The 23,880-nt window shown below is 45.2% G+C and overlaps 1 protein-coding gene across 2 annotated transcripts; it reads right to left on the reverse strand.

Moving 5' to 3' along the window:
• Positions 1–5,971: 5,971 nt before the first annotated feature.
• LOC105040239 (ABC transporter G family member 36) lies at positions 5,972–13,942 on the reverse strand. 2 transcript variants are annotated; one of them, XM_010916672.4, is made up of 24 exons: positions 13,381–13,939; positions 13,151–13,271; positions 12,950–13,038; positions 12,760–12,844; positions 12,494–12,653; positions 12,326–12,402; positions 12,067–12,120; positions 11,820–11,910; positions 11,425–11,726; positions 11,044–11,325; positions 10,637–10,953; positions 10,394–10,554; positions 10,168–10,271; positions 9,518–9,674; positions 9,071–9,196; positions 8,826–8,977; positions 8,355–8,687; positions 7,974–8,264; positions 7,778–7,861; positions 7,534–7,667; positions 7,218–7,445; positions 6,950–7,121; positions 6,595–6,849; positions 5,973–6,508 (listed from the first exon to the last, which is right to left on the reverse strand). In XM_010916672.4, exons 1-24 carry the CDS (start codon positions 13,713–13,715, stop codon positions 6,251–6,253), a joined length of 4,368 nt encoding a protein of 1,455 aa, XP_010914974.1. In that variant the 5' UTR covers positions 13,716–13,939; the 3' UTR covers positions 5,973–6,250. The 2 variants fall into 2 exon arrangements, with proteins under 2 accessions (XP_010914973.2, XP_010914974.1); XM_010916671.4 differs by having other exon boundaries at positions 5,972–6,508; positions 8,826–9,196; positions 13,381–13,942.
• Positions 13,943–23,880: the final 9,938 nt, after the last annotated feature.

Consider the following 23,880-nt stretch of genomic DNA (forward strand, 5'->3'; position numbering starts at 1 on the left):
TAATTTCTTCTTAGACCATACCCTAATTAACTTTCTTTGATAAGTCCAAATTCATAATGCTCAGACAATTATCATCGAAAATAAAAAAAAAATTATCATGATCTTCAATCATATAAGTTTTACATTCCAAAATCATCTAGTATACACAACATAACTTATCAATACCTCCCACTTCATTTCAAGGTCAACTCTTTTCATACTTAGGTCAACCTTACTAATTGAAATCTAAGATATAACTCGTCAATTCTATTATAGATATCATATGCCACTTATACATAAATTTCATCTTAATATCTATTGATTCGAAATCTAAATATTGAATCTTCCTTTTATATCTATCATGTTCTCATGATCATAACCTAAGTTTAAATATCACTAAAGTCATAATTTCAAATAATTATAATCTTAAGCTTAAATACCACTTAAATCATATTCTCTAATGATCATAACCTAAATTGTAATATCATTTTATTACATCCTTAACGATTATAACCTTAAACTCTGATATTATCTATCATACTTTATTGATTATAATCTCAAAGTTTTGACATCACTTATATGAAATCCCTAGTGACCTTAAACTTGGGCTCTAGTATGTTCTGTCACATCCTAATCACTTGTATCATTGTCTCCAAATAAACGTAACTAACTCTAAGCTCAGATACCACTCTGTCACATCCTACTGATCTTACATAAAATTTTAATATCTCTTATAATCTCTAGTGATCTTAAACCTAAGCTCTGATATTATTCTATCACATCTTAATCATTTATATCGAAATCTCCAATGATCATAACCTAAGCTCTGATACCATTCTGTCACGCCCCGAACCAATACCCAGATCGGATACGTGATGGCCGCACACTCCTTAGAGCAAGCCTAAAGAATATGCAAGGCCAATTAAATCATTACAACCTTATCAACCATAATATTTAATTTCAATAATAATTTATAAAATCTTATATAGGTACAAATTAAATTTTTTAATCCTCTGATCAGGTACTATGACACTCTATCTATCCATCTGCTCATCGTAAATCAAGCATAGTCAATCATAAACATCCTGTATCTCTGAGAAGAAAAGAAAGATGAAAGGGTGTGAGCTTTACAGCCCAATAAGAATTTCATATCACACTGATATAGTAATATAATATAAAATAAGAATAAGCAATAAAACAAAAATCTCATGTTCAATATTCAAAATACTGCAAACATCATAAATTTACTGTCTTGTTAAAATAGATGCATCATCATATGTTAACAGGTGAAACACTTTTATTCAACAATTATTTCATGTCTTATCTTTCATTTCTCTTTTCATAATCACATGATTTTTAACTTTTCTTTCTGGCTCTGGACTAACCAAGTCTATACCTCAGTCATCATCCGGATCGAATTCACTTAAAAAGCCTTTCAAGACTATCCCAAGATGAGCTCCTGGCCGGCTGTCCCATGTACGAAAGCCCGTGAGAGGCTGTCCCAGGCATAAGCTCCTAGCGGGCTGTCCCAGGCATGAGCTCCTGGCCGCTGATCCACCTGTAAGCCAGTGGGGCTGTCCCAGGCATAAGCTTCTGACGGACTGATCCACATGACAAGGCTAGTCCATACCATATATCTCTTTCTTTTTATTTAATCATTATGTATTGATTTCATCAAATCAATTCGACTTGCATTATGATCAATTCAGATATGTCATATCTATATAATCATGCCATCAGTCTCTGATACATATATATTGATATAACATACTCATGCTCAAAATCAAATAACAGTATCTCAGGTATAATAAATTCATCGATCTCAATCCGACGATGCAAAACCAATGATGCAAGACCAACAGTAAAATAGCATATATACAATAGTGATCATATACAGAGATTCTTACTTTACCGGTGACTGATCCAAGCACCAAAAATCAATGTTCTTCTTTGATTTATGAATTTTTTTAACAAAATATTCCACTCGATATCATATGCAGACAATCATCTCTTCATGACCTGATCAATATAAAAATCACATATAGAAAATTATCGATAATCGATCTTAATAACACAAATCGAGGATCTCTCTTAGGATTAATCAAAATTAGGATTTATCTAAGTATCTGGATCCTCCACTGATCCATAAGACTTCTAGAGAGAGAAAATCCATGAAGAGAGAGAAAATTCTAGAGAGAAAAGTAGAGAGAGAAAGTAGAGAGAAAACCTTCGTATCCTTTCGATGAGGCACTCATGATCGAGATCATCAGAGGTCCTATCAGGGTGACTCAATATGAATCAAGTGTTACAAATTTCGAATAGGATCGGACTGGGATCAAATCTACCGTATGAATTTCGGAGCAATCTCAGATCATCTTATTTTCATCTCAAGTTTATCCTAGGATCCATGATGCAATCAGAGAGAAGAAAAGATCCTAGAGAGACAAAATCTGTAAAGAGAGAGAAAAGTCTAGAGAGAGAATCTAGAGAGAGAAAATATAGAGAGAAGGTAAAGAGAGGAGAGAGGAAAGAGAGAGAGAGGAGAGAGAAAAAATTCTCTCTTTTTTTTTTTCTATTTTCTTTCTCTTTCTTTTTTTTTTCTTTTTTTTTTCTTTTCCTTTCTTTTCCTTTTCCTTCTTCTCTTTTCCCTTTTCCTCATCCAAAACAGAGGCATCGTCCCCCCTCCATCTCCTCTCACCCTCATGCGGCCAAGGAGGGCCACCCCGGCCACCCTCCGACAGCAGCCAACGGCGACAGAGCAAGGCCGGCTGATGGCAAGGTTCGGCCAGCGAGCTTTCTCCCTTTTTTTTTTCGAAAAACAGGGGACCCGCCCCTTTCTTCATGATTTTCGGCCTTTGGCCGATCGCCGGCGGCCAAGCTTACCGAGGACGACAGGTAGAGAGGTGAGGATCCTATCCTAGGGGTGAGAGGTCGCAAACGGTGGCGCGGTGGTCGGAAAAGAGAGGAAAGGATCCGACCGAAACAGAGCATAACAGGGGTTTACCTTGTTCATGGATTTTCCGGCGATCCCGATGGCCGGTGAGGGTCTAAAGCCATGGAAGAAAGAGAAGAGGGAGAGGAAGAAAGATTGAACTCTTACCTGAACTCTGGTGGCCTCTTCGACCTTCAATTTCTGATGAACACAAGAAAAGGGTGCCGCGCTTCCACGGAGAAAAGGAAAGAAATCAGGCTCAACTGTCGTCGGTGGAAGCTCGAGAGGGAGAGGAGAGGCTCATTTATAAAGGGTCCTAGAGTTTCAACAGTCCTAGAACCCTTCTCCAATCGGGATTCATCGGAGAAGAAGACTCCCATCGGGAGTCTTCTTCCCGTTCTGTTTTTTTTTTTTTGTATGGCTTTGGGCTTTTGGGCTTGATCCAGGGTTCAAAGTGGGCCGGGGTGTTACATAAAGAACAGGCAATTGACCACCATGGTGGTAATCCGATTGGAAGGATGTTGGCATTCATTCCCCGCATCTCAGATTTGAAATCATACGCAGTCCATTAACTGATGGGGATTTATTTCTCAAGATCTGAATGGATGCATTCGAATGCGGCATTGATTCTTTGTGTATCGAGGTGGGACTAGAGGTGATGTATTCATCCGACTTGAGATCTCCTTTTGGACGTGATGAGGAGAAGATTATGTTTATTACTCTCTGCATGAACATTCGCTCAGTAGGATGAGAATTTTCATGATCACGTTTAGAGGAGATTGCTACACCGATCGTTCTCCTCACCCTATTTTTGTACAAAAAAAAAGACAATTGAAAAAATAATTTAATAATTTTATCAGGGATCGTCTCATATTAAAAAAAATCTAAATATGCTTCCATCGTAAATAAATATAAAAATTAAAAATATTTTATTTAATAATTAAAAATTTTTATTTTTATTGAAAATTTTATTTTTATTTTAATTTAAGGATTAGAATTTTATAAGGACTCCAACATTTTACCTTGATACAGGCTCTTATTAGGATTTTTTATTTACATAAATTATTGTGATGTAATTGAAAATATACTTTTGCATTATGAGATTAGATTAGAATAAGTTTGATCGAATTTGGATTTAAATCCGATCAGATCAAAATTGGATAATGGATGTCCTATATCAATGATCCAAATTATGGATATAATCTATTATCACAAAACTATTTGTACACAAAAAAATCATATGATTTGAAGATCTTTAGTTTGTATATCAAATACTCAGAAATTAGACTATCTAAATAAAATTAAATTAGATATATTTTTTGATCACTTGATGCATAGGTCAAAGGTCTTCAAATATTATGATTTTTGATGTGCAAACAGTTTTAAAGTAATAAATTATATCCACTGATTTAAATTATTGATGTTGAACCTTTATTTTAATTTTAATCTGAATTGATCTGTGCCTAAATCTGATCAATTTTACTCAAGTCATCCAAATATATAGCATGTACGTATGCATGTATATCTCACTCTTCTTTTTAGTGCGAGGGTTGTCAAGATATTTTGAAAATCCTGAAAGTCTTTTAGGCCACCTACTCAACAGATTACAGAGTGGCTAAGTTAGAGTAAAAGGATCAAATTTTTTATTTTATTTTATTTTTTTTCACAGTATTTATTATTGAGCACTGCTCCATTCATCCTCTAGCATCCTCTGGATGAGTGTCGAACTGGGCTTTAAAGTTTAAACTGAGCTAGGTGCTTCATGAACCCATGGCTTCTCAGAAAAAGTGAACTAGGGGGCCCAGAAAGCATTTTACTTTATTATTTGAATTAATCCTGGCATGTGTTGGCAAGGACTAGCATAGTTCTTACAATTGAAAAAATCTCATCTCCTGGGATGTAGGAATCGGTGAGCATCTCATGCCTCACTGCCGCACGTTGCTTGAAGAGTTTTGAGAGGGTGCTCTTCTTTGGGCATCTGATGTATTTATCGAGAGATGAACAATGCAATGGATTAGATTGTCTTTTTTGTTGTCTAACATACTGGTGAGATTTTGTGGACTGATGCCCATAGTGTCTTTGTATCTTTTTGGGATGTATTATTTTCTGATTTTTATGGTTGTATCCATACTAAGTTTATATGATTAAATTGTCTTACCCAAAAAAAAGGAAAAAAAACACATCTCATGCCTCATGTTTGAACTAGTATTGACATCCAATATGTAGGGACTAGTGTGTTTTTGAAAACGTCCCGGCAATAGACTTGCAGGGACTAGGAAGTTTCCCATACCGCTTGCATTGCATATGATGGCCTTGGTCCTAGAATTCGTTCCATGGAGCCAAAGCAACGCCTTTATTGCATAAACACCGACCAACATCTTCTCCTCTTAAACCCTAATTCATCCTCTCTCCTGGTCACCCTGATGATGAGGTATGGACTTATCTGCATCAATTTAACTCAGGATTACCAAGGTTCGAAGGGGTAACCCCATTCCAATCGTCCTTCTAATCTGTAGTCGGAAATATAAATCACTTTAGATTAGGTTCTTCTTATTCTTTGATTGGATTCCCCCACCCAACCAACCCGTACGCTTGAGGCTCCAATCTTCTCTTCTACTTCTGCTTCATTTCAGGCATTGGAATTGCACGTCTTCTCTCATTCAAGGTTACATGATGCGGATAAGAAGGGTATTTTCTTGTTTGTATGATCCTTTCTTCAGGTTAATTTTCATGTTCTGCACAATCTTTCCTCTTCTTATGGACTAGCACATCTGTTATGGTATCTCGAACATCATTTTGAATTAAAAGGTTGATGGATGCTCCTTCCCATGCAAGAAACAGATGAAAGGAGACATTGAGGAAAGAAAAGGATCAGATAAAGAGAGACAAGTAATACATTTTTCCCTTCCAAATGGTTCCTTAAATTTTTGTGTGCTTCTTTTTGTACTATTTTTTATATGCTGTTTTCCCCTATTGTCCTGTACTCACTCACATTACTTTATACTTTACATACTCTGCACATTGCGCAGTTTTTAGCACTTGCATCACAGAAGGAAGTTTACAAATCACAGCAGATATATTTCTTGATAAAATTCAAGGAAAGAAACACTGTCATCCTCATCATGTATAACTCAAAGGATACAAAAAATATCAAAAAAAAAAAAAAAAAAAAAAGAGTTAAAAAAAAGCTGCATGCAGCTAGTTTTAAGCCCTACACTGATCGCCACTTGTACAATGACAGATTCTTCTTTTGATATTTCACAAAGCATTATGTATCCTTGTACTTACATTTGACGTCGTCACCTTCAAAACAATTCAATCTACCAAGTAAATACTTGTTCACCTTTTCTGGAAATTTAGTATCTTTATCGTTAACCCAAAAAGGAAAGCAAAGAGCACGGCAAATCCAGGGACAACCACTGCAACCACTCCCAAGAAGTCGTGTCTGAATCCAAAATGCGTCCTCACATATTCAGACACGGTTTGACCAGTATGGAATCGATCCTCGACATCCCCGAACTGTGAAGTGACCAATCCGTACAAGGTCCATGCAACGGGGCTTGCCCAGAAATACCACCTCCACCACACGGGCATACTCTGTAAAAAGCCCAAAGTTTGTTTTTTTAGTTCATCTTTATTTTAGGACACCCATCATAAACAGAACAATGTGACTGTGAACTTACCGGCCGTGGGATAATAAATCCAGAGAAAAGATTCCACAGTCCAACAAAACCAGCGGATATGATGGCGGCAATGTTGATATTGGGAGTCATGCCCACCGTCATCATTCCATAAAATGTGAAGTATAGCAGGGTGAAGTACATAAAGAATATGTACCAAAAGAACTTGGCAGCCGTCCATTCGAATGCAATCATTGCATACACTATAACCCCATACACCAAAGCCTGAACCAAGACGTAGGGAAGCTCGATTAACACCTGCAGAGGCAACAGAACATGGTTAATTGATCTTGACGAGTTCCATAGGTTATGTATGTTAGTTATATTGGATATGGTAAAGTGATGTTGAGGTAATTACCTGTCCAAATGCATATGGCAAAGCTGAATACATTCCTGCCGCCCTCTCTCTATAAAAGACGGTTCGTTCAATAGACACAACAGGCTGGACGGATGTACCGTTTGAAACACCAATAAACAAAACAGCAGCGTACATGGAACCCATTGCATTAAACAAATCCTGTTCATTACTCCTGCAACAATTGTTTCAGTCAGACAATCATATTTGGAAATATCAGGGGATTATAGTGAGGAGACTTTCACTCGTTTCAGATTAATTTAATACGTACGTTTTAGTACCAAGATCCCAGAATATGGTCCCAAACATCACGGCTATTGCTGTTGTGAAGAAAAACCTGACGGCAGTATATGGAGGATTCCTCCAATATGACAACCGTTGTTTCCACAGGCACGCCAAGCATTGTGTGAGGAATGGTTGAGCGTACTGAGTTGGGAAGTGAAGATCGCTGGAGCCAGGAGGAGGCATGCTCAATTCCTTAATCAAAGCTTTGTTTCTCCTGCAGCACAATATAAAATAGAGTTAATGTTTCAAGGTAATACCTCCATTAGAAATTAATCTGTCGGGGAATCAACCGAACTACTTACCGATACAGTTCTGAATTCTTGTACACCTCGCTGAAATCAACCCCCAATATCTGTTCTTGTGCTTGTGTTGTTACTTCCAGCATCCATGTTGCAGGATTATAACCATCTTTTATCTTGCTCACTCCTTCGATTTGCTGACAACATAAATGCAAAGTTACGGACATTACCGAGTACATAATGTTTCAGGAGTCGAAACGCCGAAAAAAAGATGGAACCTTTTTGTTGTCCAGTGTGTTCTAATTACCTCAAAGTAATCAATCAGATGACAAGAATGTCGCCCCAGTGGGCCTACATATATCTCCTCTCCTCCTCGCTTCAATAGAAACAGCTGCAATTGAAAGTACAAAGCATCATATATCAGCAGTATTTACAAATATCATGTTGTTTATGAATATGCGCAATGAAATAAAGAAAACCTATTGATCTGACTGAGCTTTCACCTCATCAAAAGCTTCAAATATGTCGATGCTAGGCTGATGAATAGTGCATACAACAGTTCTCCCAGTGTCCACAGTGTTTCTCACCGTCCTCATCACAATAGCGGCTGCCCTTGCATCTAGTCCAGAGGTAGGCTCGTCCATGAATATTATGGAGGGGTTAGCAACAAGCTCTACTGCAATTGTGAGTCTTTTGCGCTGCTCCGTTGATAACCCACTCACACCAGGCAGTCCTACCAATGCTTCCCTTAATGATGTTAGCTCTACAAGTTCCATGACCTCTTCGACGAACATCTGTGCAAAATATTAATTCTTATGATTAAATTCTTGCACTGATAAGCTGCATGCAAGTTACACAAGAATGGACTCATATGTTTAGCCAACCTTTCTTGTTGCAGAATCTACTTCTGCAGGTAAGCGAAGCCATGCAGAGTAAACAAGGGATTCGTAAACTGTTACATGAGGAGAGTGGATATCATTCTGTTCACAATATCCTGATATACGAGCAAACGTTTCTTGATTCTTGGGGTAGCCAGATATGGTAATGCTTCCATCTATATATCCACCTGTTTTCCTTCCAGCCAATACATCCATGAGTGTAGTCTTGCCCGCTCCACTTACACCCATTAGAGCTGTAAGCACGCCTGGCCTGAAAGATCCACTCACTCCTTTCAGGAGCTCCAGTCGGTCTCCCTCAACACCTTGTGCTTTCATTTCCTGGAAATACATATTTCATCGAGGATTGATTATTTTGGCAAGAAAATAAGTATATCACATTTTTTTTTTTTTTAAAAAAAAAAAGAAAGACTCGGCGAAATAAAGGCAGAGATTTATCTTTTACACAAACGCAGATACCTGTGGCATGTCCACCGAGTATCTTATATCGTCAAATGTGATGCAAAGGGGTGTGAACGGGAGGACCATTCCTTTCTTTTTCTGATTAGGATTAGCAACACCATCTGTCATGCTTGATGAAGCCTCAATATTCCTACTTCCATTAGCAGTTTCTGCACATCGGAACATGTAAATTAAGATGAAAGACATCAAAAAGGGACTGGCAGAAATTGATGAGCAAACTAGTAATGTTATAATTGATTTACTTTTGGATGTGGAATCTCTGCTAGCGCTCCTTTCCGCAGGTGATGATGACTTCATTTCTCCTGTTATATTTGAGTATTTTTCATTCAATGCCTCTTCAGATACAGCTGGTTGAGCTTTCCCGAATGCTGCAAGCATTACAAAGTAAGGAATGGAGCCAGGTATCCCTTTTTTTTTTTTTTTCTTTCTTTCTTTTTTGATGTGAATAGGAGGTAGTAGGAAGCCACCCCCATTTTATTCAATGAACAAAGAATACAAAGTGCTCTGTAATAGAGTTCTTAACAGAGTCTGACAATAGAAATTCAGCGTACAAATACATTGCTAAATGGGAAACAGAAGCAAAAACAATAAGAAAGAGCAAGGTATCTCACTTCGGACATCTTTAAGCATTACAATATGTGAGATTGCTACGTAGATTGATGCCAAGATATAAGGGGAGAACTACTTACGTTTGATATATGTGAGAGCCACGGTGAAAAGGAAATTGAAAAGGATCGTATATCCAACCAATGCACCCACACCAATCCAGTACCATTTTGCCTCATGAAAAAATCCACGGGACTTCAAGACTTCCACTCCTAGTGGTTCAGTATGATTTGGAAGAATCTATAACACAGATAAATCAAGGGAAATGCACTTCAGTTCGTTGAAGAGGACGTAGATAATTGACGTAATTGCAGAGGAGCGACTATTAATGATTTGAAAGCACTCTGTGTCCGTGACATAAGGCCAAATTTACTGATAAATGATACCAAGTTTACTTGTTTCTGGTGGTCAAACCAATGTGCATGTGGTTGTCATCTACTAGCAGATAAAGTTTTTGAGCAATTATCAGCACATGTATTAGAATAATTGTAATCATCCTTAGAACTTTATGTAGAATGATATATTGGTCGAGCTTTTAAATAATTTTGGACTCCAGTTATTGTCTATCAAAGTTATTAAAATCATCATTTCAATTTACATGTTGATGAATGTATTCGATTGTTTAGTTATGATTTATTTGATCCAATCATCTCTGTATGGGGGGGACAAAAAAAAAGAAGAGAAAAGAAAATCATATAGAGCATCGATCTCTCAGAAAAGCAAATAAACTTACACGGCTCCAACTGTGTCCAAGAAATTCATTTGTTGCAAGTGCATTCTGTGAGTACATCATGGGTGAGATCCAGTAACCCCATATCCACCACTTTTTCACATCCTCTGCCGAAGGGAACAACGAAAATGGAATAAATATCAGCAATTCTTTGAAAGTAAATAGTCACACTTTGCACAGTAAACTGTCAAAGAAACAATTTGCTATCGTCTAAAGAGCAAGAACATACCGCGTGACAAAATGAATCCACCCAACACTACAAGCACGAGCAGTGAAAACGATCCAAAAGTATTTGCGATGATCATGTTTCTACCTAGTGCAGCGATGAAACGGAATAACCCGGAGGCCATCTGATTGACAAGTAGGAGAAGCATATACTGCTTAAATAGCCTGTAGATAGAAGAGAGAGTTATGCTGTTATTTCTGAGGAGCCAGAACGGGAGGATCAATTAAAAAGCAAAGTAATACCGACCTTCCGACATTTGGATCAAATCCTATCACGTAGTAAGTCAGGAACACCCAGACACCAACTTCCACAAATGTTATGGGTATCTTGATAATCCATGAGGGCAAGGCATAAGTCCATGCTGGATAAAAGAGGTAGTCCCTTTGCTTGAAGAAAACGGGCAGCTTTGCAATGGCCAACGCAAGTTCAGAGAATCCATTGAACATAATCATGATCATCGAGAAGAAAAGGGCACCCAGATAAAGCCCTCCATCACTGGTGTTATCGCGGTGCATGTTGGTTCGCAGGAAGAGCGTCATCGAGATCGTAGCCATGAACATGAGCTGATGAGAAGAGAAGTGCAAATTGATAAAGCATCGGCACTTTGTTTGTGGAATTGAAACCCTGAGTTGCAGCGGAGGTGATTCACTTACCTGGAATGCCCTGAAGCCATAGACAAACGAGTTACGCTTCATCAGCAACAACTCTCTCCAGATGTTAGCTTTCAATAGTTCCTTGCTGCTAGCACCATATTTTGAACTTGCAAGAGCAGCAGGGTGGCTACTGCTCTTGTCGAACGGGACGGAGAGTTCATGTCCTAATTTCTGTCCAACATGGAACGACTGGAATGCCTCTGCAAATTCTCTGACCGGCACAAACCTGTAAGGTTCGTCATGACGCATCCAATACTGCTGCTGATCTTTCCTTGATGTCACCTACATACCCAAAAATATGTTATCATCTTGGACCATCTTGAAAGCCAAAAAAAAAAAAAAAAAAAATGGTGAAGGGAATCTTTCTGGTTTTTGGCCTACTTCCTGCAAGAAGTCTGCAACACCTTTCCTCTCAGGGCATCTGAAACCCATGGACTCAAAGAACTCAAGCACATGCTCGCGGGGACCTTGGTACACAACATGGCCATCTGAAAGAAGTATTATGTCATCGAAGAGGTCGTAGGTCTCCGGTGCTGGCTGGAGCAGAGAAATGACGGCTGTTCCGGCAAGAATGTGAATGGATTGCCTGAACGAGTTCACGATCTGGAAAGTTGTGGAACTGTCCAGACCTGTGGATATCTCATCCATGAATAGAGCTCTTGCTGGTCCGACGATCATCTCTCCTGTATCACAAGTTGAGGACCCAGAAGGCCAGATCAGATCAGCATCCTAAAAGATCGCATGATCTTGGAGGTTGGATTTGGCAGTTCGTCTACCTGTCGTGACACGCTTCCTTTGTCCTCCTGAAATGCCTCTCAGCATTTCATCTCCTACCATGGTATCAGCACACACTTCTAATCCTAAAATCTGTTACAGATGGAAAATAAGAGGATTTCAATCTCGTTTCGTTGACGGTGTTCTTTCTCTGTCTTTGCTTTTTCTCCAATCATCAAAACAGAAGTTTTTGCACCATATTAAAACACCACAAAGGGCCTAAGATGAGAGGAAGAGAACAGCACATACCTTCAGTATATAGTCTGTGACCACATTGGTCTCTTGGTTTCCCATTGCAGCTGCCTGACAAAGTAGAAAAAGGAAAATCTTAACGTGCTGTCTGTCCGCTCGATGTTAGGTTAATATTATGAGAAGAAATCCGCTATGGATTAAGAACCATGTGGATGCTCCGGTAAATTTTAATTCTGTAAAGCTATAAATTTCTTGAGACTTTAGGAAGATGAACAGAGAGCAGCAGCTCCAGTTGCGAAGAGGACGCTTATCTCACCTTCATGAAGACATCGATATCAGGATCTGGCTTGATGTTTGCTTGCTTCTCCCTTCTTGCTAGCTCAGCCAACATATCTGCATATCGTCACGTAAGAAGATGTACAGAAATTGCATGAAAAATTATGGAACAATTTTATATGTCGAAATTTGTAGAGGCGATACTAACCGTAACGAGTCCCTACTCCTTGACATCTTGCAGAGAAAGATAAGGTTTCACGCACTGTCATCTGCCCGATGTGGAGATCGTGTTGACTGATATATGCAGCTGTTCTCTGAGGCACGAAATCATCCATCCCATGACCATTGTAAGTGACTGTTCCCGAAGCCTGTTTCGTGTTTCAGAAGACCAGAGATCGTAAAGCAGTATGAGGACAATGCCAACGGTATCAATAGAAACTAAAACTAAGATACAGAGCGAATGAATCCCCCGACCTTTAGATCTGATTCGAGCTTTCCGGCCAACGCCAACAACAAAGTTGTCTTTCCCGACCCTGGTGGACCCAGGAGCAAAGTCATCCTGCAAAATAAAATAGAAGGAGCATAATTAACAAATTTTGGACGCAGAAACGAAATTGCGACAAGAAGTTTGGAATCTAAAAATCTGAAGCAAACTATATCATACCTGCGGGGCTTAATGATTCCACTAACATCATGAAGGATCTCTAATGGTCTCTTCCTACTCGGTACTATATGCAGGAGATTGGCCAAGCCCTTCGTCAAGAAAAGAGAAACAAACACCTCAGTTATAAAGGTACTCACCCAACCTTATACGATAGCTTCCATATATATATATATATATTATTTATTTATTTATTTGAAATACCTCCAGGACGTTGACAGTAGCGTTGATGAATGAAGGCAAACCTCTGTTGCCCACATAAGCTCTTGCTTCGACGTTCAGGTGCTCGTACCGCACTTCAATTGTGGGAAGATCAATTCCAACTCTAGAAAAGGTGCAAGAGAAAGGAAGGAATCAGGAGACAGAATTTAGAGGAATGATCCAGTAGCCAGAGCATTCAAGTGGAGCAAAAGGAAGGATGTCGTTGTTCGTACTGATCGATGCGGTTCCTGAGCTTTAACAAGAACTTCTCATTGTCCTCTTCGGCAACCCGGACGAGTCTTTCGATCAAGTTCTTCCTCTCTTGATAGCTGAGGTTCTCTATATCAACTTCCCTGGGCTGTCCTTCAGTTATGGTAAGTATGCCCTTCCGCAGTCGGTTATAGGTCGGCAGCTTCTCCAGGGAAGCCCATTTCAGGGCCTCCTCGTCATCCTCCTCGCGCGAAGATCTCGAGAAGACATCGTCTCCTCTCGTCCAGATGGATGCACTCCCCGTCCTGATGCTACCCATCCTTATGCTCCCCACCCTGTTTTTCTCCCCTGTATCCATTTCACCTTGCTTTCTCTCGTTCTTTCTCTCCTCCCTTCACTTCGTGCCGTGGCACTACGAAGTTTATGGGATTATGAGCTAAAGAAGGCGCACGGAGAGGCGAGAAGGGTGGATTAAGGGGATGGGATGGGTTGGGTCTAACGGTTGTCTTGCGTAACATGGGATTGGGAGGGGAGAGGGAGGAAAGGAGGGATTAAATAAAGTTGGTTGGCTGTCAGCACTAGGAGGGATGGCGGCTTCTGGAAAGTCGAATAGGCCTCGCGTTTGAAATTTCGTACCTCAGGGCTCTTCCACCTTTGAAATGGCTCACCTTGCGAGCTGTGAACGTTTTTCCTGTGCTTAGTCCTTGCTTTGCTTGTGTTTCTTTTTTTTTTTTTTTTCTTTTTTTTTTTAAAAGAGAAAATTCTTGTGTTTTTTCTACGGTGTTTAATACCGACGACTCCCAACTCCTGGGACCGACACCGATTTGCTAACTACCTTGACGTCACGCAAGAGGTTAGAATTTTCTTTTTGGTAAGGGTAGAGAAAACTGTAGTCCTCGAAGCACAATCTCATTAGTTTTCAAATCTTTACTAAATCTCTCTAATAGATTCATGCTAATGGACTCGTGCAAAACATGCATCGGGCTTGGACACCCAACCGCATCATCACAATCATGAGCGCTAGTGGTTTATTATTTGGACCCACATGCAAGCTCTTGGCTATTTGAAATAAAATCTGAATTTTAGTTCATTTCGGGTTTTCTGGGTGTACGCCTGAGTTAGATCTGGGACCATTAAACTATGTTAGGCTCCTGTTAGATCCGCGTCTGGCAAATTGAGTTTGAGGAAGGATCATCCATTTTCCCCCTTTTTTCACCACTAAATTTGGTATTATTTGTGTACAATTAATAGGCCCTTGTTTGAGTTCCATGCACCCATAGGCCCTTGTTTCATCTGTTTTGATGCTATGCTATTAAGAGTGTTGGGATATGCTGACCGGTCCCTCTCACGCTGACTCACCGTCGGATCCATCTAATCGGCGTCCGACTCTACCGACCACACCGACCGCACCGACTGACATCGTCCGATTGAAGGTATGTTGGTCGGAAAGATCCTTTCCATTCCCGACTGACCGAACGACGCGGCCCAACCTCGACTTTGCAACGCATCAGACTGACCGTCGGGGGGGAGGTCCCTGGGTCTTCACCCGACATCCCACAATCGGATGCCGACGTATGGCCGGTCGACTCCTCCAAACGTCGTACGACTGCTGAAGGCCGTCGCCCTGACAAAGGCATGCGGTATAGCCGCCGTGGGACATTGTCTTGTCAAGGACATAGATTAATCCCAGCGATTTGATAACCCACGGTGACTTGACAGCCCACGGCGACTCTGACAGCCTCCGACGATTTGACAACTCCCTAGTTGTCTACGCCATTAATGACGGCACCATATTGCGATCTACTATAAAACGGGGAAGGCAACAGTGCTGTGGAGGTTCTTTCGAAGCCCCTGAACTCCCCCTCTCTGGTTCTCTCTCTCTCTCGTTGAGTTCTCCTGATTCTTTTCTACTGTTGCCTAGTCTCCTCTCTAACTTGACCGTCAGAGGGTCCCCGTCGGAGACATCTCCGGTCAGTGTGGACTTCTCTTGCAGGTGCTCGTTCTCGACGACCAGACGACGAGGGGATTGGCCGCAACAGGTTTTGGCGTGCCAGGTAGGGGGAGGTCTGACCTCCGCAGAGCCTGAAAAAATTCTTTCGAAATGACGAGAACCAGGGCTCAGCGATTGAGGGCCACCGGATCGGCGAGACACTCTTACCGTCGGGAAGAGACCTCTCCTCCACCCTCCATGGCGGAGCCCAGCTCTCCGCATCCTGTGGTGACCACGGAGGCACAAATTACGACGATTGTGCGGCAGATGACTGTGCTGACGGATGCAGTCAAGAGCCTTCAACAATAACCAACTCGGTTTCCACAATCACCGCGGGGCAACCGGCGGCACACCCGATACCCTCTAGGAGCAGCCGCCGACGCCTGCGTCGGTCTCTGTCTCCTCTTCTGGAGCAACTGTCAGAGCACTCCCACCGAGAGGAGGAGAGGCGGTCACGGCATGATACCCATCGGTCCCGACGACCGTCTCCTTCCCAGCTGGAACGAGCGAGGAAGGAGAAGCGGCCACGAACACCGTCTGCCTCCCTCTCGGATTCATCGGGAGACTCCACCCCCGGGGTCTCCCAGTGCCGACGGGCCGACGACTACGAATGCAGGTTCGAAGAAATCGACCATCGGCTCGTCCAGCTTCAGGTGGATGGGCAGAAGTCTTCGAATGACGTCGACTTCCAGACCGCCCAACCTCTCTCTCGACTCATCCTCGATGAGTCGATCCCTAGTCGGTTCAAGATGCCCCATGTGGAGCCTTATGACGGCTCCACCGACCCAGTTGACCATCTGGAGAGCTACAAGGCTCTCATGACGATCCAAGGGGCAACCGATGCCCTTTTCTGCATCGGCTTCCCCGCCACACTTCACAAGGCCGCCAGGGCCTAGTACTCCGACCTCCGCTCAGGAAGCATCTACTCCTTCGGACAGCTCGAGCATGCTTTCGTGGCCCATTTCAGCACCAGCCGGAAGCCCCCACGAATCTCGGACAGCCTTTTTTTCCTTAAGCAGAGAGAAAACGAGACGCTCTGACATTTTGTGATGCGATTCAATGCGGCCACGCTCGAGGTTCGGGACCTCAACGAAGACATGGCTATCTCAGCCATGAAGAGGGGGCTAAGGGGGTCCCGATTTACATACTCCTTGGACAAGACCCTCCCCCGGACATACGCCGAACTGCTGGAGCGCGCGTACAAATACATGCGCGTAGACGAAGGGGCTTCCGACCGATGCCTGACTGAGGCCAAGGGCCCGAAGGAGAAGTGAAGGAAAGGTTGGGCCCCTGCCGAGCCTAGCAGGCCCCCGACCAACAAACAGGTCTCACCCCAACGATGGAGCTCGAGATCGCCCCGACGGTGAAGTCCGAGGTCGGTGCGTCCCAGGTATGACTCCTATACTCCCCTCTGCTCCTCGTGCGCAGATTTTGATGGAGATCGAAGGGAAAGAATATTTGCGACGGCCTCCGCCTTTGAAGGCAAAAGGCCTCGATCGATGAAAGTACTGTCGATTTTATCGAGGCCACGACCACAACACCGAGCAGTGCATCCAACTCAAAGATGAGATTGAGGCCCTCATACGTCGGGGGTATCTCAAAAAATTTCGAAGGAAACCATCGATCCGACCCATCCCCGACTGACGACCCCAACCGACTGAGGAGGCAGCGACCAATCAGCCCACAGCCGGGGTCATCAACATGATCTCCAAACGACTGGACCCGGGGACGACTAATGGAGGGGAGCCGACGAAGAAGCTACGCCAAGACAATGTAATTACTTTTATAGATGAGGATGCTCGGAGAATCCAAACTTTCCATGACGACGCTGTTGTTGTCTCGACAATAATAGCAAATTATGATGTAAGAAGGATCTTTGTTGATAATGGAAGTTTGATTAATATTTTATTTTACTCGACCTTCTCCCGAATGCGACTGTCGGCTGATCGGCTCGAAAGAGTCTCCACGCCCCTGGTGGGTTTTGTCGGAGAAGTTGTCATGATGGAAGGAGAAGTTACTCTTTCCATGACAGCTGGGACTGAACCACGACAAAGCACCATCCACTTAACTTTTGCGGTCGTCCAAGTACCTTCAGCCTATAATGCCATACTTGGAAGACCCGGGCTAAACACCCTCAAAGCCATAGTTTCGACCTACCATCTGCTGGTTCGGTTTCCGACCAAAAATGGAGTTGGAGAGATGCGCGGGGATCAACAACTCGCTCGGCGATGCTTCCAGATCTCTGCTCGAAGTAATGAAGCGAAGGATTCCCTGATAGTCGATAAGTTAGACCAGCGGGGAGAGGAAGAACGGGGTGAACCGGTCGAACAGCTGGTTTCCATCCCGATAGCGGAGAATCCCGAACGAGTGGTCTGGGTTAGGTCCCAATTTTCCGACCCCGAGTGACGATAGCTAGTGGAGCTGCTGAAGGCCAATGTCGACGTATTCGCTTGGTCGGCAGCGGATATGTCCGGCATCCCCCGGAGATGATGACTCACCGACTCAATATCAACCTTGAAATGAGGCCGGTGAGGCAGAAGAAGCGGTCTTTTGCTCCCGAAAGACAGAAGGCCATCGATGAGGAAGTGGACAAGCTACTCGAGACGGGCTTCATCAGAGAAACCACGTACCCCGATTGACTCGCCAATGTTGTCATGGTAAAAAAAGCCAACGGGAGGTGGAGGATCTGCATCGACTATACCGACCTAAATTATGCCTGCCCGAATGATAGCTTCCTACTTTCGAAAATCGACCAGCTGGTAGATGCGATGTTCGGCCATCGACTGCTCAGCTTCATGGACGCCTTTGCCGGATATAATCAGATCCGAATGGCGCTCGAAGACGAGGAGCACACAGCCTTTGTGACCGCCAAGGGCCTTTACTGCTACAGGGTAATGCCCTTTGGACTGAAAAATACCGGGGTCACCTACCAACAACTCGTCAATAAGGTCTTCAAAGGCCAAATCGAATGCAACATGGAGGTGTATGTGGACGACATGCTTGTGAAAAGTGCGCAGGCCTTAGATCATGTCCGAGACCTCGAAGAAACTTTTTGCACTCTTCGACGACAACGGATGAAGTTAAATCCGACTAAATACGCCTTTGGGGTGACCTCGGGAAAGTTCCTCGGGTTCCTCGTTTCTCAGCGAGAGATTGAGGCTAACCCTGAGAAGATAAAGGCAATCATCGACATGCGGCACCCGGGCACCAAAAGGGAGGTACAGCAGCTTAACGGAAGGATCATCACGCTCAGCCGATTCATCTCTCGATCGACAGAGAGATGCCTCCCATTCTTCAAGACCCTGAGATAGGTGAAGGACTTCTCTTGGTCGGATGAGTGCTGGCAGGCCTTCGAGGACCTGAAAAGGTACCTGGCCTCCCCGTCACTGCTTGTAAAGTCAGAAGTCGGAGAAATGCTGTACCTCTATTTGGCAACCTCCCCAGAGATGGTTAGCTCAGTGCTCGTCCGGGAGAACGAGAGCCGAATTCACCAACCCATATATTACACCAGCAAAGTACTCCACGAAGCTGAAGCTCGATACTCAAAGATGGAGAAGATGATATTCACCTTGATCGTGTCTGCACAACGACTCCGTCCGTATTTCCAAGCGCACACTATCGTGGTCCTCACAGACTAGCCCCTGGGGGCGATCTTGCGCCGCCCCGATACATTGGGATGACTGACAAAATGGGCAATGAAGCTCAGTGAGTTCGACATTCAGTACCGACCGCGACCTGCCTTGAAAGCCCAGGTCCTGGCCGACTTTATTGCAGAGTGCCCGACGACCGACCAAGGATCGGAAGGCGGGAGCCCCGGAGAAGTTGCAATCTCCGAACCTGACCCCGGGTCTACCTGGGTGTTGCACATCGATGGAGCTTCCAACGCTCGTGGAAGTGGGGTCGGGTTCCTGCTCACCAACTCAGAGGGAGTGGTTACCGAGTATGCCCTCTGGTTCGACTTCAGAGCCTCCAATAATCAAGCCGAGTATGAAGCGCTCCTCGCTGGCTTGAGAGTAGTGAAGGAGCTCGGGATCGACAGCCTCAGAGTCTTCTCCGACTCCCAGCTGATCGTGGGGCAAGTTAAAGGTGACTTTGAGGTGCGAGATCCGATCATGACAAAATATCTCCAGAAGGTGAGAGATCTTGTGACACACTTCAAGTATTTTGAGATCTCCCATATTTCCAGATCGGAGAACGCTCGGGCCGATGCACTCTCCAGGCTTGCGACATCAGCCTACGATGCCTTGGGTTGGATATTGGTGGAGAGTCTTGAGCAACCGAGCATCGACAGGGCCGAGGAGGTGCTGCAACTAGCGGCTGAATCAAGCTGGATGGATCCGATCATTCGGTATTTGACCGACGGAACCAGCCCTGAAGACCCCACGGAAGCCAAGCGACTCCGATGGGTGGCCTCCCAATATGTGATAATGGATGGCCGACTCTACAAAATGTCGTTCTCCCTTCCCTTACTCAGGTGCTTGGGACCGACTGACGCAGACTACGCTCTCAGAGAAGTGCATGAAGGGATCTGCGGAAACCACTTGGGGGGCAAATTCTTGGCCTACAAAGTTTTACAGTAGGGTTACTACTGGCCCACCATGAGAAAAGATGCACCGAGTTGGTTCGGAGGTGCGAGCCATGTCAAAAGTACGCTAACCTACAACACCGACTAGCCAACCAAATCACTCCTATTGTCGCCCCGTGGCCCTTCGCCCAGTGGGGGATCGACATACTCGATCCTTTTCCTCCGGCATCTAGCCAAAAGAAGTTCATAGTCATCGCAATGACTACTTCACTAAATGGGTGAAAGCCGAACCTCTGGCGCAGATCACCGAGCGGAAGATGGAAGACTTCGTCCAAAAGTCTATCATCTTCAGGTTCGGACTACCGCATACCATTATCATCAACAATGGACGACAATTCGACAATCGAGACTTCCGAAAGTTCTGTGCAAGATTTATATCACGCACCGACTGACCTCGATCGGATACCCACAGTCCAATGGTGAGGTCGAGGTGACCAACCGGACTATTCTGCATGGACTAAAGACCCGACTGAATGAAGCCAAAGGCCTCTGGGTCGAGGAATTGAATTCCATCCTATGGGCATACCGAACGACACCCCGTGTCCCGATCGGTGAATCTCCTTTTAACTTGGCCTATGGGTCAGAGGTGATGATCCCGCTCGAGATCGGGCTACCATCGACTAGAGTCGAGCAGTACCAAGAGCCGGGCAACTTCGAGTGTCGGAGAGCCGACCTGGACCTCCTACCCGAACTCCGGTGCGAGACTCAACTTCGCATGGCTTCCTACTGACAGAGAGTGGCCCGATACTATAACACCAAGGTTAAGCCGAAGCTTTTCAGGCCCGGGGACTTAGTCTTAAGAAGGGCAGAAGTTTCGAAGCCCCTAGACCAGGAAAAGTTGGCTCCGAACTGGGAAGGACCCTACAAGGTAGTGGACACCTACGGGCTGAGAGCTTACCGATTGGAGACTCTAGAAGGGAGCACCATTCTCCGGACTTGGAATGTCGACAATCTGAAGTTGTACTACCAGTAAACTCCGTGTGCCCCTGTTCGGAATGCAAATTCATCTTCAAAACTTTGGAGTCTAGAATCTCAGTCCTCCAGCGGTGCGTCGGCGCTTGCTAGTAGTACGAACCCCAACGCCATGGTTTGGGCCCAGCATTCCATTGGAATTCTGTGGACCAATCGCCGATGGTGCGTCGGACTCTTGCGACGATCGAAATATCTACGTTGGTGGAAGGCCAGCGATGGCGATGGAACCCTCTAAGTCTAAGCCGTGCCCCTTCCACAGCCAGCACCCGAGCAAGGCGACTGGCTAACTTGCCGACTTGGCTCCGATCAAGAAAGGCAAAACACCAGTGCGACCAATGTCGCGTTCGCGACATGCCGACCAGGTCACGACCGATCGAAGGGTATTCGACTTATCACCGTTTACCACACACGCCCGACAAAGAATCGGGCAATAGATGACTGACCTGTCATCAACTAAATACGTCGGATACTTTTCAACTACCGGACTTTACAAGATGATCGGGTCAAAGGGCTATGCCCGAAGGACGAGCGACGCCCGACTCGACAAATATGTCCGACTAAGGTCTGGGCAACGGATGCTCGACTTAAGCTCTCGACTGTCGGGTCATACGACAGTCGGGAGGCCGAACTAAAGTAGGAGCTCGCCCTGCCTTTACCATGGCGTATGCTACCGACTATCTCGGCTAGCTACCTGAGATCTTACCGAACATCCTAGCTAGTATGTCGGACCTACGACTTATACGTTTGAAAGCATTTCGGCGAGGCATACACGACATATCTCAAGATACATGAAGACAGAGAAAAAGTTGAAAAGATTTTGATTTCATTCAAACATGAAGTAAGTTTACAAAATTGGGCCGAAGCCCGATTACAAGTACACTAAAAAAAATAAAAAGATAGAACAAGCTCCGACTACTCGCCGGAGTCGGCTTCCTCCATCGGGATAAGTCCGGGGGCGGTCGGTGTATCCACTCTGACCGAGGTAGCGTCAGGGGTCGGAGCCGCCTCACCCTTGGTAGCTGGGTCTGCGTCGGCCTCCTCCACAGCGGTACGATCTCCCGACGATGGGTCGGCCACCTCTCCCGCGGCTTGCCCCTCTGACTCTGGGGGACGATGCTGTCGAGATCCAGCTCTAGATACAGGCTTCGAACAGCTTCCCGAGCATCCTCGTACCCCACTCGGTACGAGAGGAAGTCGCTCTCCAAAAGTTCTTCCCGATATTCGTCAGAGCCGTGGAAGTCCTCCACGGCCCGACCTATGGCCTCTCTCGCCGACTCTGCCTCCGCCCTCACTATGTCTGCGTCGGCTTGGGCGGAGGATAAGTTTTCTTTGGCCTTGGCGAGATTCCCCAAACTTATCCGGAGCTGCTCGCGTTCGGCCTTGAGTTCCTTGATAGAGTCATCCCGCTTGCGACGCAGCCGGCGAACAATGCGAGACTTCCGCTTGGCATCCTCGCGAGCCGACTGCAGCTCGGTCCCCGAAGCGGCCAGAGCACTGGTAAGGCGGGAGACCTCTTCGATGAGGTGGGAGATCTCCTCTTCAAGCTGGGCCTCCCGATCGACCGACTGCTTCAGCTGGTCGACCATTACCGCCTTATCGGCTTCGCGGCCATGGCCTTATCTTTCCAGGCCGCCCAAAGATCGTCGAATCTTCGATATCCAGCCTCCAGCTCGGACATGTTATAAATCAGCTGCAAACAACAGGACCAACCGTCAGAAAGTCGAACTTGTAGAAAACGACGACGAAAATAAAAAGTGAAGGAGAAGGGCTTACTCGGATCATGGTCGGGTAGAACGATGAAAGCATGTCGGATACCCGTTGATTGTTCATGACCTCATGATCGATCGGAAGAATAATCGCCTGGCATAGCCTCCTGGCTAGGTTGTGGTTGGCCAGGACCGACGCTCCTTCGGGAAATGGGGAGTCGGACGACGTGCTGCGGCCAGCTGACCTCCTGTCATCGCCGGGTGCCATCAGGGCCTTTTCTCGTTCGGACACCCAGGCCCTGACATCAAAAATAGAGGGCAGGCTCGAGTCTGACTAGGTCCCTGCCGAGGGCGCAGCAGCCGCCGACGTGGGTTGTTCGGGCTCGCCTGCCTCTGCCCGAACGTCTTCTGCCGACTGAGCGGCCGGCACATCCTCGACCATCTCCTCGACCGCCCGTCCCTCGGGTGAGGCTGCTCCCTCGGCCGATCGTTCCTCGGATGGGATTTTAATGGGCACTGTCGGCACCGACAGTGCGATGACCGGCTCCCGATCCGACGTCTGTTCAGAGTTGGGCTCCGCTCCCACCGCCGTCGGCTTGCTTGGCGGTGCTACTTGTGGCCTCTTGGGAGGCCGTGATGGTTCAGCTCCATGCACCGACCTCTTCCATGCCGCATGTTGTCGAACATCGGCCTCCGTTAACCTCACCCTCGGCAGCATGTCTGCAATGTCAACAGTGGATCAGCACCAAAAAAAAAAAAAGAGAAGAAAAACAGATCTAGGCGAGGAACCGAGCTGAGACCGGCATCATACAGGGCTTGCTCGATGACGAGCTCCTTCTGCTTCGGCACCGAGATGTCCTTTAAACGGTGGAAGTCTACTCGGTCCCCGGCCTCCACCCGATTGTTCTCATTTGGTTGGATTCGGGGGTCCCCCCAGCAGGAAGGGAACCCCTAAGGAATGGGAGAAGAGACAAAGAAGAACTGGTTTTTCCATCCATGAATCGACGATGGAAGATCAGTGATGAAGGAAAGATCCTTTCGAGGGTTGAAATACCACCACCCTCGGGCTTTAGGGTGGGTTCGGAGAACAAAAAAAGCTCGAAAGAGAAAAATACGAGGATTGATCGGCAAAAGCCGACACAACAAAGCAAAGCTGACTACCAGTCGGACTGAGTTCGGTGCCAGCTGCGCCGGACACAGTCCGTAGTAGTCCAGCACGTTCCGGACAAACTCTGAAATCGAAAAGCGAAGATCGGCCCGGAGGTCCTCG

This window comes from Elaeis guineensis, chromosome 3, assembly GCF_000442705.2.
Source record: "Elaeis guineensis isolate ETL-2024a chromosome 3, EG11, whole genome shotgun sequence".
NCBI lineage: Eukaryota > Viridiplantae > Streptophyta > Magnoliopsida > Arecales > Arecaceae > Elaeis > Elaeis guineensis.